At 49.4% G+C, this 16,089-nt stretch overlaps 2 protein-coding genes across 2 annotated transcripts; both read left to right on the plus strand.

Moving 5' to 3' along the window:
• Nucleotides 1–37: 37 nt before the first annotated feature.
• tud (tudor domain containing protein) lies at nt 38–9,497 on the plus strand. The gene is made up of 8 exons (XM_017231788.3): nt 38–540; nt 794–1,165; nt 1,224–1,727; nt 1,786–2,625; nt 2,683–3,743; nt 3,801–4,862; nt 4,930–5,129; nt 5,188–9,497. The coding sequence occupies exons 2-8, from the start codon at nt 809–811 to the stop codon at nt 8,706–8,708; spliced, it is 7,545 nt and encodes a 2,514-aa protein (XP_017087277.2). The 5' UTR covers nt 38–540; nt 794–808; the 3' UTR covers nt 8,709–9,497.
• A 690-nt stretch (nt 9,498–10,187) lies between these two features.
• Lapsyn (Leucine-rich repeat activity-regulated protein at synapses) lies at nt 10,188–16,008 on the plus strand. The gene is made up of 7 exons (XM_043210910.2): nt 10,188–10,452; nt 14,179–14,361; nt 14,636–14,779; nt 14,845–15,049; nt 15,113–15,298; nt 15,400–15,555; nt 15,611–16,008. The coding sequence occupies exons 2-7, from the start codon at nt 14,182–14,184 to the stop codon at nt 15,754–15,756; spliced, it is 1,017 nt and encodes a 338-aa protein (XP_043066845.1). The 5' UTR covers nt 10,188–10,452; nt 14,179–14,181; the 3' UTR covers nt 15,757–16,008.
• Nucleotides 16,009–16,089: the final 81 nt, after the last annotated feature.

Here is a 16,089-nt window from a genome sequence, read left to right on the forward strand (position 1 = left end):
TGAATTGCAGTGTTCTTTCTAGCTGCAAAAAAGCTTGTAAATCGCCAAGCTGGCAGCACTGTCGTCGTCGTTGTGGAAAAGTTGGTCGCAGTGATACTTTCTGATTTCACATTCATTTCGCGTCTAATTAATTGCTTCTTATACTACGAATTAACTATCACGGCTCACAGCCAATACGGGTGGCGCCTTGCCGAGCAGGCCCGCTTCCTTCGAGCACCCCAGGAAATTCAAAAGACTGAAAACCCCCGAAACTACAGAATCGCTGCACTTGCACACATAGACGTGTATGCATCGCGATTTCCAACATCACTAGCAATCGCAAGACTTTCTTCCACTTAATAGAGTAACCTGAAAGGGCCCCCTGCAGCCATTAAACGGGAAACTGTGCCACACTTTACCCCCAGAAACGCCGTCCGAAAAGCAAATAGAATTAAATAACAGGGAAGAGCTACATCGATAGATAGCCCAGAAGTAAAGTGGGGCGCACAGGGCGTTATTTCAGAGTTTCGCTTCAAGTCTGGACAACGACGACGACAAAACGTAAGTAGATTGGAATTTCTTAATAGCTTTCTGGCTCAACACGAAAACCGAAAAGAAAACAGTGTGCCAACTCATACAGATGTCCAGTGCCCAGTTCCATTGAACCGCATGTGGCTCTGTGAAGGAATTTGGTCAGTTACGTTCCAGGGCTGCCACACTTTTTGAATAACGGTTCCTTTTTTCGCTGCAAAAGCTTCGTGTGGCGTCGAGTGTCGCAGTTACTGAAAATACTCGGAATTCTTTTGCATTTCAGCGAACATTTGGAACCATGAACGGGCAGAGCCCCTCAAAGGTGGATCTGTACATCACGCACCTGGATCACGTTGGCCCGTACCTGAAGATATACGGCCAGGTCAACAGAGATGCCGCCTTCCTAGTTAGCAAGCGGATAGAGCAGCTGCTGCCCACATGCTTCGCCATCGAGCCAAGCTGGTCGGTGGAACGCCAGCAGGCCCTGCTCACGCCCGGCACCTTCTGTGTCTTCAAGAGGACAAATGGAGCAGCTCCCGGGGATATGGAGTACATGCGTACCCGGGTGGTCACCGCCGCGTTGGAGGGCACCAAAATGCGCATAGAAATCGAGTACCTGGACCACGGATTCAAGCGCACGGTAGATTCCCGTGATGTGAGTTCTATAACCTAAAAAGAAGGGATAGCTAATCCAACCTTTCCTGTCCTCGCAGTTACTGTTCCCCAAGCAGCCAAAGCTCCTGCAGAATCTTCCACTGCTCTGCTCGCAGTACATAGTCCTCGGCATTTGCGCCGAGTGGGACCAGTCTGACCTGGCGGTGGTCCAAAAGCTGATTGTCAACCAGACCGTCCAAATCCACATCGATCCGACGCAGATCTGCGGCCAGAAGTTTGGCAGCGTGCGCTGGAAAGATTTTGAGCTGAGCGAGTTCCTGGTCCAGCAGAAGCACATCGGCGCTCCGCTGGCCAACCAACTCATGCTGGACCACTGCAAGAAGCTCTGGAAGGACGTGCCGCAGTCTTCTCCCGAGGAGAAGAACAACAACAGCATCCACAGCACAAAGACACCGATGGACATAGCCCGGGAGCAGCTAGCTTCTCGGAGATCCCTGGCAGCTCGCCTGGATGCCCAGCGTTCGGTGAACGTTACGCCCCCCAGGCCCCTGAATGCAGAACCAGCTGAATACCCGGCCAAACAGCTGCCCCTCACCAATGTGGTAGGTTGTAGTTGAATTTCTCCGAAGCTGTTTGGACTAACAAGCCTTGTTTTTACAGACAAATGTCCAGGTGGTAGCTCCAAGCCTGGCCAATACTCAGAAGCCGGCATTTGTGCCGGGAAACCCCTACAATCGTGCCAATTACCAGCCCGCCGAGCCGGCTGCCAATCCACCTTATGTGCCCAAGATGCAGCCCCGATCGCTCCTCAATTACTTCAATGTGCGAATGAACAAACCGTTGCAGACCATGCCAGGTCCGCAGCCCATGCTTCCATACAAGCCAAGCTTGAACCAGCAGCCCAACTACGTGCCCCTGAGCTACGCTCCGCGTTTCACGCCTCCGCCGCATATGGCACTGTCGCAGCGAGCTACGCAGCGCACCATTCCGGCCTTTCGCAGTACCAGCCTAACGGTGGGCCTGACCTACGATGTGTCTGTGAGCTATGTGGAGAACGGGCCGCATCTGTTCTGGGTGCAGCTGAAGAGCTCCGACAACGATCTGGACTCGATGATGGGCCAGATCGAGCGGATGCGCCTGCAGCAGCTGGCACAAGCTCCCGAAGTCGGAACAGCATGTGTGGCCCGCTTCTCGGAGGACAGACACTTCTACCGAGCCCTCATCAGCGCCGTTTACGATCAGCGCTACCGCGTCGTGTACATCGACTACGGCAACTCTGAGCTGCTGGCCATCAGCGATATCTACCAAATACCCCCGGATCTGCTCCAGATCAAGCCGTTTGCCTTCCGCTTCGCTCTGGCCGGAACCAAGGAGATCGAGCCCATCGACGAGAGCATGAAGCAAATCTTCAAGAACTCCGCCTTGTATCACAGCTTCCAGCTCACCGTGCAGGCACCGGAAAGCGTGGGCTCCATGCAGACCTGCCATCTCAGCCAGCAAGTAAGTTTGGAGATTCGATAGCCAATCAGAGTGTCACTAATTGTGTTTTGTTTTAAGGGCAAGAGCACCCTGGAGTTCCTCCGGCAGCTGAAAAACTCTCGCCAGGCCTACCCCAAGGCTGAGAACCTCAAGAACGACGACGCCGTCGAGATCCGCTACATTGACTCCCCCAGCAACTTTTACGTCCAGAAGGTCGCCAACATTGGCGAGTTTGAGCTTCTGATGGACGAGATGTTCTCCTACTACAACGCAAACCAAAAAGTGCCTGACCAGCTGGTCCTGGGTGCTCCGTGCATCGTCAAATGCGACCAGGAGTGGTACCGAGCGGAGATCCTCCGCGTCGACGAATCTGTGATTGTCCGCCACGTGGACTTTGGCTACGAGCAGAACGTGAAACGTCATCTGATCGGCCACATTGCCGAGAAGCATCTGAAGATGCCGCGCCAGGCCATCAAGTGCTGCCTGAAGGGCTTCGAGAACAGCGAGCTGAGCAAGGACAAGATCACCGACCAGTTCGAGATGTTGGCCGAGGAGTCCAACATTCGCCGCCGCACCTTCAGCGTGCGAGTCTTCCGCATCGAACCGGACGGACTCAACGTAGTCAACCTGCTGGCCAAGAACCTGAATGTGATGAAGAAACTCTACAAACTGTCCATGCCCTTCGAACAGTACCTGTCGCTGGAAAAGGGCCAGTTTAATGGGAATGTGACGCGTACCGAGTCACTGGTGTCCTCCGAGCTGGACAAGAGCAACGTGCTCAACTCCACCAGCATTGGGGAGAGCGAGGAGCGCGTGCCATTCGTCCGCCAGCCGCAGGAAAAAGTTCCACCAGTCCAAGCCGCTGAACCTCCCAAACAGCAGCCGCCCTCTAAGAGTGGCAAGCACTCGGGCGACTGGGACAAGCGCAGTTCCACCTCCGCCAGCTCCAAGGAGAGCAAGCGGCAGCAGCCAGCCCAGCGCTTCGACCACAACCTCGACTCCAGCTTCGAAACCCAGAGCACTGGAAGCTACACCAGTGGAATGAGCTCACCCCGAAAGGGCAATCGAAATCAGGGAGGTCGCTCCCAGACCCAGTCGCCCAGGACTCAAAACGGAAAGCAGGAGGCGACCAAACATACGTGAGTATGGTTATCAGGATCACAAAGGAACTCTTAACCTAATCTCCCCCATTCCAGACGCTTCAACGAATCGCCCCGCAAGAACCAAGACGGCCAGCAGCGGAACTCGCCAAACCAGCGCTCCCAGAACGCTCCGCAGGGCTTTGCTCAGAAGCCGCAGCGGCAGAAGTCCACCCTGGACGGGACCATCAGCTCGAAGCGCTCCAGCGGCGTGGAGAGCGATGCAGCCTCGTCCACGGCCTCAGAGTCTGTGAAGCCCGAGAAGTACGTCCCGCTGGACAAGCCTTACAGTTTGCAGGAGATCAAGACCCCGGCGAAGGAGGTAGCCAGCCTGTCGTGGTGGGTGTCACCCTTCCAGTTCTATATGGTGCTGAAGTCGGCCGCCACCAAGTACGAGAACGTGCTGCGCGAGATGCGTCAGTTCTACCGCCAGAAGCAGCACCAGGCTCTGCAGCTGAAGGCGGGCTCCACAGTGGTGGTGCGCCAGCGCAAGGACAACGCCATTCTGCGAGCCACGGTGGTGGCCTGCAACCACATGATGCGCAAGTATCGGGTTTTCTGCGTGGACACCGGCAGCTTGATCACCGTCACCTCCGAGGACCTGTGGCAGCTGGAGCAGCGTTTCGCCGATCCCCCCTGCTTGGCCCATCGCTGCAGCTTCCACGGCGTGGTGGCCAACTACGACCCGGGCTACATCGTCGACCGCATGGAGAAGTATGTGCCAGTCAGTGCCAAAGTGGAGTGCGAGTTCCTCGCCAAGGAGAAGACCCCTACCAGCTCCAATAGCCACCACAGTGGAAGGTGGTACACGGTGAACATGTTTGTGAATGGGGCCTCTCTGAAGGACACGTTGGTCAAGGCTGAGTTCCTCACCGAGGTGGCTCCGGAGGTTCGTCTCAGCCTGCTGGCCGGTCAGCAGGTCAGGGGCCGGTTCACCTCCATTCGGGATATGATGAGCTTCAAGGTGCAGCTGGACTACTGCAACAATGTGGACTTGCTGTGCTGCTACGACGACGCAAAGTTCGTCAAGTCCAACCCGGATCTGGCCAGGCGCTTCAAGGAGTTCTACGAGGGCAAGTCCTTTGCACTTAATGTCAAGAGTGTCTGCGAGAACAACATGTAAGTAGTCTCAGCCTAGTCCCAGTCCTAGTTTCAGAACTGCATTCCAATCGAATCTCCCATTCAGTATTCACTTGCGACCCGTGATGCCTCTCTTCAAAGACGACCGCAAGTCCTTCGTGTGCCCCCACCCCGTGATCTTGGGCTCCTTCAAGGCCCTCGTGGTGTACATCGCCAGGCCCTACCGCGTCTTCGTCCAGCCGCAGACCATCGACTCTGCAATGAAGACTCTTTTGGACACCATGTTTGAGTTCTACAGATCCAACGGTGAGCTAGATTTCTATAGAAACTGTAACATAATGGTAATCCCACATCTCTTCACCAGGCAAGGCCATCAGGAAGGCCGAAGGGGGACAAATATGCGCCGCTCACAGCGCAGATGGAAACTGGTACAGAGCCCGCGTGTCTGGACAGGATTCAAAGGCTGAGCAAACGGAGGTCCACTATGTAGATTACGGCAACACCGAGGAGCTGAGCCGAAAAGACCTGAAGGAGCTGGCGGATCAGTTCTACAAGCACAGCAGCGGATTCGCTGTGGAGGTTAACTTGCCCTTCGGCCGCCCCAGCAATGAGGCCAAGCTGCAAGCGCGCCTTACGGAGATACTTCAGGAGCAGGTGGTCACCGTGACGTCCATTGAGATGCGTCGAAATCACCTCATCGCCGACATTATTCTGGAGAACAACCAGAGCATCACGGATATGCTCAAGGCGGAGAAGCTGACTTCCGGCCTCGATGTGGAATTCATGCGCAAGCAGCTGGACAAGGGAAAGACCCGCTGCTACGAGTACTATGATATTGTGGACCTCACCCTGGACGACGAGGAGGAGAAGGCCCGCAAAGATCAGGGAGGCGGCAGCAAGCCCAGCTCTCCCAAAAAGAAGCCACAAGGCGACAAGGACAAAGAGCCGAAGACGAGCAAGCCATCGGAGACAGCAGCTGCTCCATCGCCTGGCCCGTCTCCAGCCAGCAGTCCGAGGAAAGCGCCCACTCCCGCTCCACTGGAGCCACCACCAGTAGCTGCCCCAGTCACCGCAGTTCCAGAGCCAGAGCCAGTTGCTGAAGAGAAAGCTCCCGAGCCAGTTGAATCTGAGCCGGAGAAGCCGACCACTCCTGAGGACGACCCCTACAAAGACATGGAGAAAGTGGTGCTGAGTCACTGCGACAATCCCGGGCACTTCTTTGTCCACCCCATCGATCAGCTGGAGGAGCTGCACCGCCTCCAGGAGAACCTGCAGATAGTGTCGCCCTCGCTCCCGCAAATAAAGGTGTTTGTGGATGGCGCCGAGTGCATTTCCATGTACTCGGTGGACAAGTGCTGGTACCGCGCCAAGATCCTGGATGCCGAGCTGATGGTGCTGCAGTTCATCGACTTTGGCAACACGGACTGCGTCACCGACACCACCGATGTCCGGGAGAGCATGTGGGGGCACATCGATCCCTTCTGCCGGCCCTTCGCTCTGCCCGTCTGTCCCAAAGGCACGCTCGACTGGGTCGACGCCGCCAACAGAATCTTCAACGAGTCCTACACCAAGATTATCCACTACGAGTACCTGTCGCAGGGCGATAGCCAGACGGTCAGCTACGTGAAGCTGTACATCGAGGGCGAGGACGTGGCCAAGAAACTGATCGACGAGGGCTACGCCAAGCCCCTGGAGTACGTCGCCAGCGGCTCCAGCTGCTACATTTCGCACGTGAACGGAATCAATGACTTCTACATCCAGCTGGAGCGGGATTCGAAGGCTCTGGAGCTGATTGAAATGTTCCTGAGGGACAACGAGACCACCCTGAAGCCCCTGGAGAACTTCGAGAAGGGTGCCATTGTCGCAGCGCTCTTCGAAGACGACGAGCTCTTGTACCGAGCCCAGTTGCTGAGGGAACTGCCCGATTCCCGCTACGAGGTGCTGTTCATCGACTATGGCAACACTTCCACCACCTCCAAGTGCCTGATTTTGGCCGAGGATATAGCCAAGCTGCCGAGTCTCTCCAAGAAGTGCTCGCTCAGGCTGCCGCAGGAGTACGTCTCCTTTTCTGCCGAGGCTGAGGCTAAGTTTGCGGAGCTAACCGGCGAGGGCGAGCTGGTGTTCACCACCCAACTCTTGAAGCCCAACAAGGACTACGTCAGCATCCATCTGCTCCTGGACGGCGAGAACATCCTGGATCGCCTGCTGCCACTGTGCCAGAAGAAGGAAACAAAGGCGGCCAGCAAGGAGTCGCTGGTGGAGGGATCCGTGACCACCAAAGCGATCATAACGCACGTGGAGAACACCGCTGAGATGTTCCTGCAGTTCAGCGAGAAGGATCCCCTAATGGACAGCATTTGTGCCAAGCTGAACGACGGAGTCCTAGTGCCCAAGAAGGAGAAGGCCTGTGTGAACGAGATGTGCGTGGCCCAGTTCTCCCACGACAAGGAGTTCTATCGCGCCATCATCTTGGACGTTCTGGAGGATAGATACCGCGTCCAGTTGATAGACTATGGCAACAAGACGGAGGTGGACAAGCTGTACGAGTTGCCCGAGGAGCTGGTTCTCATTCCTCCCGTGGCCGAAGTCTGCAGCATGGAACCGTGTGTGGACTTTGACAAAAACAAGACCCTCGCCCTGGTGACCCTGGATGCGCTGCTGGACAGCTGCAACGGCAATGTGGTGGTGGAGTTCGTGGACAAGTCGGCTCGCCCACCGGTGGTTCGTTTGAAGACCAAAGACAAGAAGGGCCTGAACATCTACGACCAGCTGAGGAAGCTCATCGAGGCCGAGCTGAAGGTCATTCAGAAGAAGAACGAGAACTCCGAGTGCATCATTTCCCACGGCAGCTCCCCCAGGAGCTTCTACGTGCAGCTGAAGAACAACTCGGCGGACTTGGATGTGATTGTGAAGGCGCTTGCGGGCCTGAAGAAGGAGGAACTGCTCAACTTGGAGGGCAGCGAAAAGGACCTAATTGGCGTGTGCTTCTCCCAGGAGGACGCCTTGTTTTACCGTTGCACCATCAAGTCCATGTCGGAGGACAAGAAGAGCTTCGATGTATTTCTGGTGGACTACGGCAGCACCATGACCGTCCCCGAGGTCTGGAAGCTGCCGCAGGCTATCGGTCACATTCCAGCCTTGGCCTTGCACTGCCAACTGACCGAGATCCCCCAGGACGTGTCTGATGAGAAACTGGACGAGGCCTTTGCCGCCCTGCTGGAGCAGCACTTCGGCGAGGTCTTCCAGATAACCACCCAGCCCAACGAGGACGAATCGATGCCTCTTTCGGCCGTGTTGCGGGTCAACTACAAGGACTTTGCCCAGGAGTTCGCCAGCACGGTGGCCGGAGTGCAGAAGCCGCTGGAGGCGGAGCTGCACAACTGCATCGTGGTGCAGTACGATGATCCAAGATCGTTTTACGTGCAGATGGAGAGCGATGTGGCGGCGCTCGAAAAGATGACCGACAAGCTGTTGGATGCGGAGCAGGAGCTACCTCTGTTCACCGACCTTAAGGTGGGGGCCCTGTGCGTGGCCCAGTTCCCCGAGGACGAGGTCTTCTACCGCGCCGAGATTATCAAGGTGCTGGACGACGGCAAGTGCGAGGTGCACTTCATAGACTTTGGCAACAACGCGGTGACCCAGCAGTTCCGCCAGCTGCCCGACGACCTAACCAGGCCGGAACGCTACAGCAAACACTGCGAGCTGGAGGCGGCCACCATTTCGAAGTGCGACGTGGCCAGCCTGCAGACCTTCATCGACACGCGCTTCTCAGAGACATTCCAGGTGGAGATTCTGGCCACCAAGGGAGCGGGCACCCATGTCGTGCGGCTGTTCTACCAGAGCACCAACATAAGCGAGAAGCTGCGCCTGCAAGACGAGCAGTGATCGAAGACGCCCCCACTGGGGACACATCCCCAAAAAGGATTGCAATTCAAGAATGCTCCAAGCAGGAGGACATTGTGATTATTTTTGGCTAGAACATGCGTTGTATTATCGAGTTAGTTGAACGAGTTAAACTTATTCAAACGGAGGAGGCATATATGAGGATACCTCACGATTTGAGTTAGCCGCGAAGCTTCATTGATTTTTCATAAAAAACCAAGTGAAAGCTATTTTAATTTCATAATCAAAGAATACTGAAAAAAGGAAAACCACATTATCACCCAAAAAAATAATCAAAACGAAAAAATCGAACAAAAAAAACGAAAAAACTGTAAAAAAAAAACTCAAAAAAACAAACGAAAAATACTTCAAAAAACACTCAACAAAAAAATGAGATCTAGATACAATTTTTCTAACGGATCGGAGTTAGTCGATGGAAAAGGACGATTTATATTTATAGATTTGCTCAACATTTTATATAACCAACGAACCGCTGTTGAAGCTAGCGAGGAGTGGGGAGGACACTGAGCCCCCGGATTAATAATTTATTTTATTCTAACTTTTGATTTTGAATTCTTGATTAACACACTGAAGATTTGTTTTTGTTTTTTTTTACTACCCTTACTGTCATCTATCAAGAAAATAATGCAAAGTGAAGACTAAATAACGCAATATTGGAGTATAGGTCTATGAATAAGGCCTTTAATCGCGATATCATATTTTTCTACCATTTATTTTTCATGTTGTGAACAAAATATTAAATGCAAACCAATAAATGCGATGAAAAGTAAACCACATCCTTGCTGTTTTCTACCTGGAGGTTGACAGACCTCCTCGTACCAGGTAGCATACGAATTAGCGGTACGAAACCAGGGGGATTTATGGGTTTATGGAATCTAGAATGGACATGCTAAGGAGAAAGAATACCTGTGACAAGCTGATAACGAGGGAATTATAGCGTCTGCCCACATTTATGACAAGGGTTAAGCCCTCTATTCTTGGTACCACTGTATCGTATCGTATCATTCATCAATTTTTTATAGAAACATATAATATAGATATTTGCTGTCGTGATTACTTTATTATAGAAGAATCCCTTCACGCTGAGATCAATTTCGATTATCGTTTATTTGCTAATTGAATGAGTGGCCAGATAAATCACAAATATCCCCATTCGAGCTGTCAAAAGCCCCAAAACAATTCAATCTCCAGCGTCGTATCAGTTCCACTGCTGCTGTTATCACGGTATTACGGGAGAGCCACTTTGTTTTCCCGCTCTCTCTCCCGATCGGCTACTCTCTATGCTGCTCTTTTCCGAAATTTCCCAGCGATTTTCCGCTGCAACAGTGTCATCTTCATATGTTTAGGTCTGTGTTCGCTTTATCAGCGTTTTTCGGCCTCTGTGCTCGGAAATCGTCGGAGTCCGAAAGGGAAAAAACTGAACGATCGTTTCAATTCTACGTCTGCGGTTGAATTGGACGGTTCCGGCTATATTCTCGCTCCATAACGGTCGCCCTTTTCGCATTGTCCGGCGTACAATCGTACAATTCGGTGAAAATTGCTCATAGCATACCCTGCCTTAAAAGTTGAATTCAAAAAATATCCCAAAAATACATAAAATATATGAAATATTAATATTTGTTTCTGTGTGGAAAAAGTGTTTTGTGGAAAGTGAAAAACAATGTTTAAGGATAGCCGCCACACACATTAAATGGGATTATTTTTTAGCATTTTCTATTCCTAAGAGGTAAGTAGAAAAAGGGTTCTCTACAAGTAATTCCCTTGATATTTGGGACTATAATATTTTGGGGTCTGAGGGGTTATCATCAAACGTACAACATTCCGAGCAGATTGCACAACTGCTCTGCGTTTTCTTTATATGAAATTTTCTAATCTACAAACTTAGCATTGAAAGTGCCCAGTCTCAGTCCCCAGAGTCTCACAACAGTTCTAAGACTCTAGAAAAGCATAATGCGATAGAATCCAAGTTAAATTGATTTCAATTAGGGGAGGCGTCGGCGAACCAGCAATTGAAGGCATTTCATGATACTATAAAATGTATACTGAAAAAACACTATATATTCTTGAAAGTATACATCATATCTGGAGGAATGAAAAGGTTTAGGGGGGAAAAAGCAAAAGTGTTTATACAGTAATTAAGTCGAGCCCCACCGACCACATGCTTATCGAGGGGGAGACTAATCTTTACTGTCTGTGTTCCAGAAAAATAGCACCCAAGTACAAGAAAGCACCAGGTACCAGGTGCTGCAATCTACAAAGTAAAGTAACTAGGAAGAGGGTTCTTTGTGTGGCACCTAGAGCTCTAAATAAACAAAAGTTATGGAAACGCGATATATCTCCACCGACATTCCGATATTTTATGGCTGCAACTGTAGCTTAGGGCTCCAATCTACTGGCTTGAATTCTTTTGTTTTCCGTTTCTCCACTCTGTCGAGGGAATGGTTTCTTGATTGTATTTAATTGAAATAAATGAACGTGGTTTTTTTGTATTATTGCTCCACCATTCTTGCACTGGCCTTTTCAATTAATTTTTTTTGTTTTTTACTTCCCCTGGCATCGCTGTGATAATTTTGAAAATAACCTTACAACCGAAAGGGGAGCAAGCTCGATAAGGAACTCAAAGCACTTGACGTGCTCTGATAAGCCTTTGGTTTTGTTAACAAAATATGATTCTTGCTCAATGGCATTTCTAGAGGGGGGCTAGAGGTAACTGAGATGATGACGACAGAATCAAATAGTTCTTTCTTCACAGCATCACCGGGAAAAAGTCAAAACAAATAAATCTTTATCAGCGTAGCGTGCTCGTGAAAAATGTGAATAAATCTTGCCCCTTGGAGGGCCCCTCCAGATCTCACACACACCTGTTGGTGGGTAAGGTGAGGGGGAGATACTCCAACGAAAGATATATTATATATATTTTATATATCTGGCGGCTGGCGACGCCCACAATGTGTGACAGGAACTATCACAAGAGCACATAAATCCATTCACAAATGTTTAGAATGTTATTAAAATATTTGATACTAATTTCAGGTTTTTTTTTCATGTTCCAGCGATTTTTTAGGGGGATTTCGATTTCTTGTTGCCTTCGTTTTTTGTTATCCCCATAATCGCTTGGCCCCAACGAGCAGATAAATAATCCCTCGTCGTAATATTAATCATATTGGCGGGGCAGGCTGCAACCCGTTGGTCTTCAAGAGGTGGGTGTGGGGTGGATGGGGTGGGGAGACTCCTATCGGAGGACCATTCCGATCCGTAACCCATTTCTGCCACCCCATTCGCAGCTCCCATTGTTTGTCTGGTCTGCGGCAGCCGCTTGATTGAGCCTAATATATAAATAAATATTGAAACAAATGCGGCCAAAGTGGAAAACATAAATTCTGACCCACTCCCGTTCCACCTCCAAAGGCTAAGTCGAACGGATTTCTTGGGGGAGATCACTCCAATGGCCAAAGACGATTCTGGCCCGGCATTAGCCCTTTTTATGGCCAATTTCTTTGAATTCTAAGCTTTCCACCCTAACAAAAATTTTGATATTAAAAGCGGAAGCGAAGGGAATCTCCTCGATTCGGTATCTCCTCGATACTGTAGCTTGTGCCATAAGTTTGCAGTTGGCTCCCCGCTGTTTATATCTCCATCTTTCTCTTGCCGTACGGCTTAATTTTAATTTAAATATATGAAATATATTTATAGCCATTGTTGCGGTGGCTGTCAGTCCCAAAACGTGTGGAAATAGCTTCAATATTTTCTTGTTTGATATTTTCTGCTTCGTTTTCTTCCATTTTTTTGCTGATTCGACAGGCTGCTCTAATGACAGAGGTAGAGCACACTGGGTGGCAAAAGTATGCGCCTGCTGGGGGCCTACTACTGTCCAGCACTGTACCCAAACGCATGTGTCTCTCAAGTGGAGCGCAGCAATTTTTGGTTAAAGGCCAATCCACTTCAGGCCAGCTGACTAAAACCAAAGGGGAAATCTAATAAACGGGGGAATCATGGCCGCTAAAAGGGGCCGCGTGAATCATTCCAGATATGTTAGCTAATGGTTACTAACTTTGACTTTTTTTAAATTGATTAGCCACCTTTTGTTTCCTTTGTAACTGGAAGAGATCTTATCGATCGAATGGGGTTCAATGCGTCTTACTTCTGCCACTTGGAGGGGCTCTAAGTGATTTGCCAATTTATGGATGGATTTCGAAATGTCGTTCATCATTCGCTGGCAATTATTTTTTGAGGTAAATAGAACTTGGCCATATGCTGACACCTGACTTCGGGCCACATTATTTTGCTTGGCTTGCCAAAAATATACCTCAGCTGGGACGGCTTTTAATCCGTATGTCACCAGACCCCGCCCCTAGAAAAATTACGATACTCAGAAGATATTACTCATAAGGTTGAGTTTCCATTTTCAAAATTTTCACAAAGCAAAATATCACGCAAAGCCTGATACAAAGTCTGATACCCAACGTGGCAAACGTGCAATTTTCTAATCGCCCTTCAATGGGGCGTGACAGAGACATTAACAATGGATTCTGGCCATTTCCCAAATGTGCATTCCGAGGCGGTTTTACAGGCCCAGATCATGTCGAGATATATGTACTACTTATCCGAAGGTATAAATCACATTGAACCATTGCTATTTCTGGCCCAAAATCGATTATTGTTTCCATTCGAATCTTCGGTTCTTCGATTCGTTTTCCTTTTGTTTTTGGCAAATTGTGAAAAGTGATTCTGACACTTTGAAAAGAGCCATAAAGGCATTCTAATGGAATATCTATTTGATTTATTGCCACCCCCTATTCTGTTTGATGTTGAATTAAAAGATATATAGTACACATAGACCGATAAGATACTATATACTTTTGCCAAAAAACAGACACCGCACACTTGCTTCCTAGAAGCTCCATTAAAATGGCGGGATCCATAAAACTCTGATTCAGTTTTTATTTTGATTATAGGGCCTGCAACTATTTCCGCCAAACGAAACGGAATCATCTTTTGTATTTTATTTCTCTGATGTTCATGAATGTTGTCCGTCGAATGACACTGATTGTTTATTACGTATACGTAATATGCGCATCACTCATACGCAGACCTGGGCTTTGTTTGTTTGCATTGGAACGCTCTGGCATATATGGGTTGGATCCCAGAGCTAATTCCATTTGCAAGGTGCGGGAGATGCGCTTGATTGAGTGCTTTCAGATTCGGCTTTCGGATCCGGATCCGGATTCCACCCCTATATCATTGAAAAGCCCACTAACCCAGACCCCCGGCGATCGGCAATGATCTTGGCAATTGTTAATTCGAAAATAAACGCTGCGACCCGCCCTAATTTATTATTCTGGTTGCAATCGAGAAAATAAACAAGTTATCGCCGAAATTTACAAAGACCTCCCATTGGGTGGGTGTATTATAGTATGTACAGAAATTAAAACCAAATTATTTATTTTGGCAGAGCATGGAGCTGCATTGGCGGCTGCTGACGTTTATAGTGATTCTGCAAAGCCTGCTAGCCCAGGGATTTATCCTCCAAGATGACCGCAAGTGCAAGTACGGGCGGATCGAGAAACTCCTGCGGATCCGATGCTACGACCTGGACCTCAAGGAGGTGCCCCAAAACCTCAAGACCTCGGTGGAGGTAAGTTTCGGACAAGGCGATTACAGCGGGGTTAGAGGGTTACGATCCGTAACTTAATTCGTCATCCGACCCTCGCCACATTTACCCCCAATTGAGCTTAATTAAAGAATAAAGAAGTTGCCCACAAAACATAAATTTATCCGCAAGTGTACTACATACATATTTATATGGATGGGAACTGGGAACAATCCCCATAGAAGCCAGCCAGCCCTACCCATTCGCAACTCTCCGACTGCCATTTAATGATTTTGCAATTTGCTGGCTATTTGTGTAGGTTCTGGACCTATCGTACAATCGCATCAGGAAGCTGAAAAGTAGCTCGTTTCAGAAGTACACAGACATCAAGTTTCTGATGCTCTATGAGAACATGATCTTATCGGTGGAGCCGGGAACCTTTGAGCCGCTCACCGCGCTCCAGGTAACAACCACATCCAATTAATCAGCGACTGTCACTTTAATTAATTTGATAATCGACATGCCCAGGAAATAGATCTATCGAGTAATGGACTGACAACGATACCCCTCGAGCTCTTCCAGCTCCCACGGCTGAGAAACCTCTATATCGACAGTAATGAGCTGACTTCCCTGGATCTTAGGGGATTGGAGAAGCCCATTCGGGCGCCGCTCGAGTACCTGAACATTGCCAACTGCGAGCTCAAGGAACTGCCAGATTTTGGGATAATGCCAAGTATGATTACTTTCTTTAAAATATTAGTTGTTTAAAGCTATAAAATCTATCTATCTTTTTTAGAGCTCTGGCAACTGAATGCTTCGAGGAATCCTCTGGATAACTTCCAGGTCGACAGCCTGGCCAACTTCTGTCACCTGCAGGTCATCGATCTGACCAAGACGCAGATCAGTCAGTGCGGCTGCCAGCAGGTCACAAACCACATAATGATGCTCGGCGCCAATCCAAAGTTCGTGCCCGTTTGCTTGGGTAAGTGAGGCATTCGCCGTCCACTGCCGCAGTGAAGCAGTGGAGCAGTGGGGAGCAGCTGCTAATTTTGGCACATGACCAATATGCAATTCCATTTTCAGAGGCGCTCGACGTCCGCGAATGTCCACTGCCCTACAATCGGACGATCCACTCGGAGACATTCGCCAGTTGCCAGACGAGTGTACAGCTGGCCGAGACGAAAAACTTGTGGCTTTTTGCCGCAGTCTGTTTTGGAGGCGTGAGCTTCGTCCTCTTAGGTGAGTCTTAGAAATGACTCCATCTAATTAGTACTAATTCTGTTTCTCCTATCAGTGGTACTCTACTGCTTTGTGAGGTGCCGTCGAAAACGAGTCCAGAAACGTATGCAGAAACGCAAGCCGTTTGTGATCTCGCCCAGAAATGCCATCAACCGTCAGCCGGAGGACGAGCCTCTGCACTGTGATATTGCCCGAACCTAGCACTCTAGTTAGTTATTTAGTTTAGTGGCCAGTTATTTATTTCCTACCATTAACGCCTTAGTACAACCGTCTTTGTAGCGAATATTTTCTATTAATTTTTACCAAAATGAAACACACCAAAAACTACACACACAAAACATTACTATTGTTGAAACAGAATCAAAGGAAAACGCCTTGCTCAAATGCCAAAACTTAGCTACTTTATATAATAGGAACCCTAGTAGCGACTGTCAGCGACTGACAGATTTAAGAGTCTAATAAAAACTAAAATATATTTATAAAATTAAAAGTGTTTTCTTTATTTTATTTGAAGTAGACTTCCCCAGCGTACAG

This window comes from Drosophila bipectinata, chromosome 2R (genome assembly GCF_030179905.1).
Source record: "Drosophila bipectinata strain 14024-0381.07 chromosome 2R, DbipHiC1v2, whole genome shotgun sequence".
Classification (NCBI taxonomy): domain Eukaryota; kingdom Metazoa; phylum Arthropoda; class Insecta; order Diptera; family Drosophilidae; genus Drosophila; species Drosophila bipectinata.

Bases quoted from the DNA above. Each gene is read 5' to 3' on its own strand.
- Lapsyn (XM_043210910.2), top strand. From the start codon at position 14,182: ATGGAGCTGCATTGGCGGCTGCTGACGTTTATAGTGATTCTGCAAAGC. The intron at 14,362-14,635 runs GTAAGTTTCGGA...CTATTTGTGTAG, and splicing joins ACCTCAAGACCTCGGTGGAG to GTTCTGGACCTATCGTACAA. The intron at 15,299-15,399 runs GTAAGTGAGGCA...TTCCATTTTCAG, and splicing joins GTTCGTGCCCGTTTGCTTGG to AGGCGCTCGACGTCCGCGAA.
- tud (XM_017231788.3), top strand. From the start codon at position 809: ATGAACGGGCAGAGCCCCTCAAAGGTGGATCTGTACATCACGCACCTG. The intron at 2,626-2,682 runs GTAAGTTTGGAG...TTTTGTTTTAAG, and splicing joins CCTGCCATCTCAGCCAGCAA to GGCAAGAGCACCCTGGAGTT. The intron at 3,744-3,800 runs GTGAGTATGGTT...CCCCCATTCCAG, and splicing joins CAGGAGGCGACCAAACATAC to ACGCTTCAACGAATCGCCCC.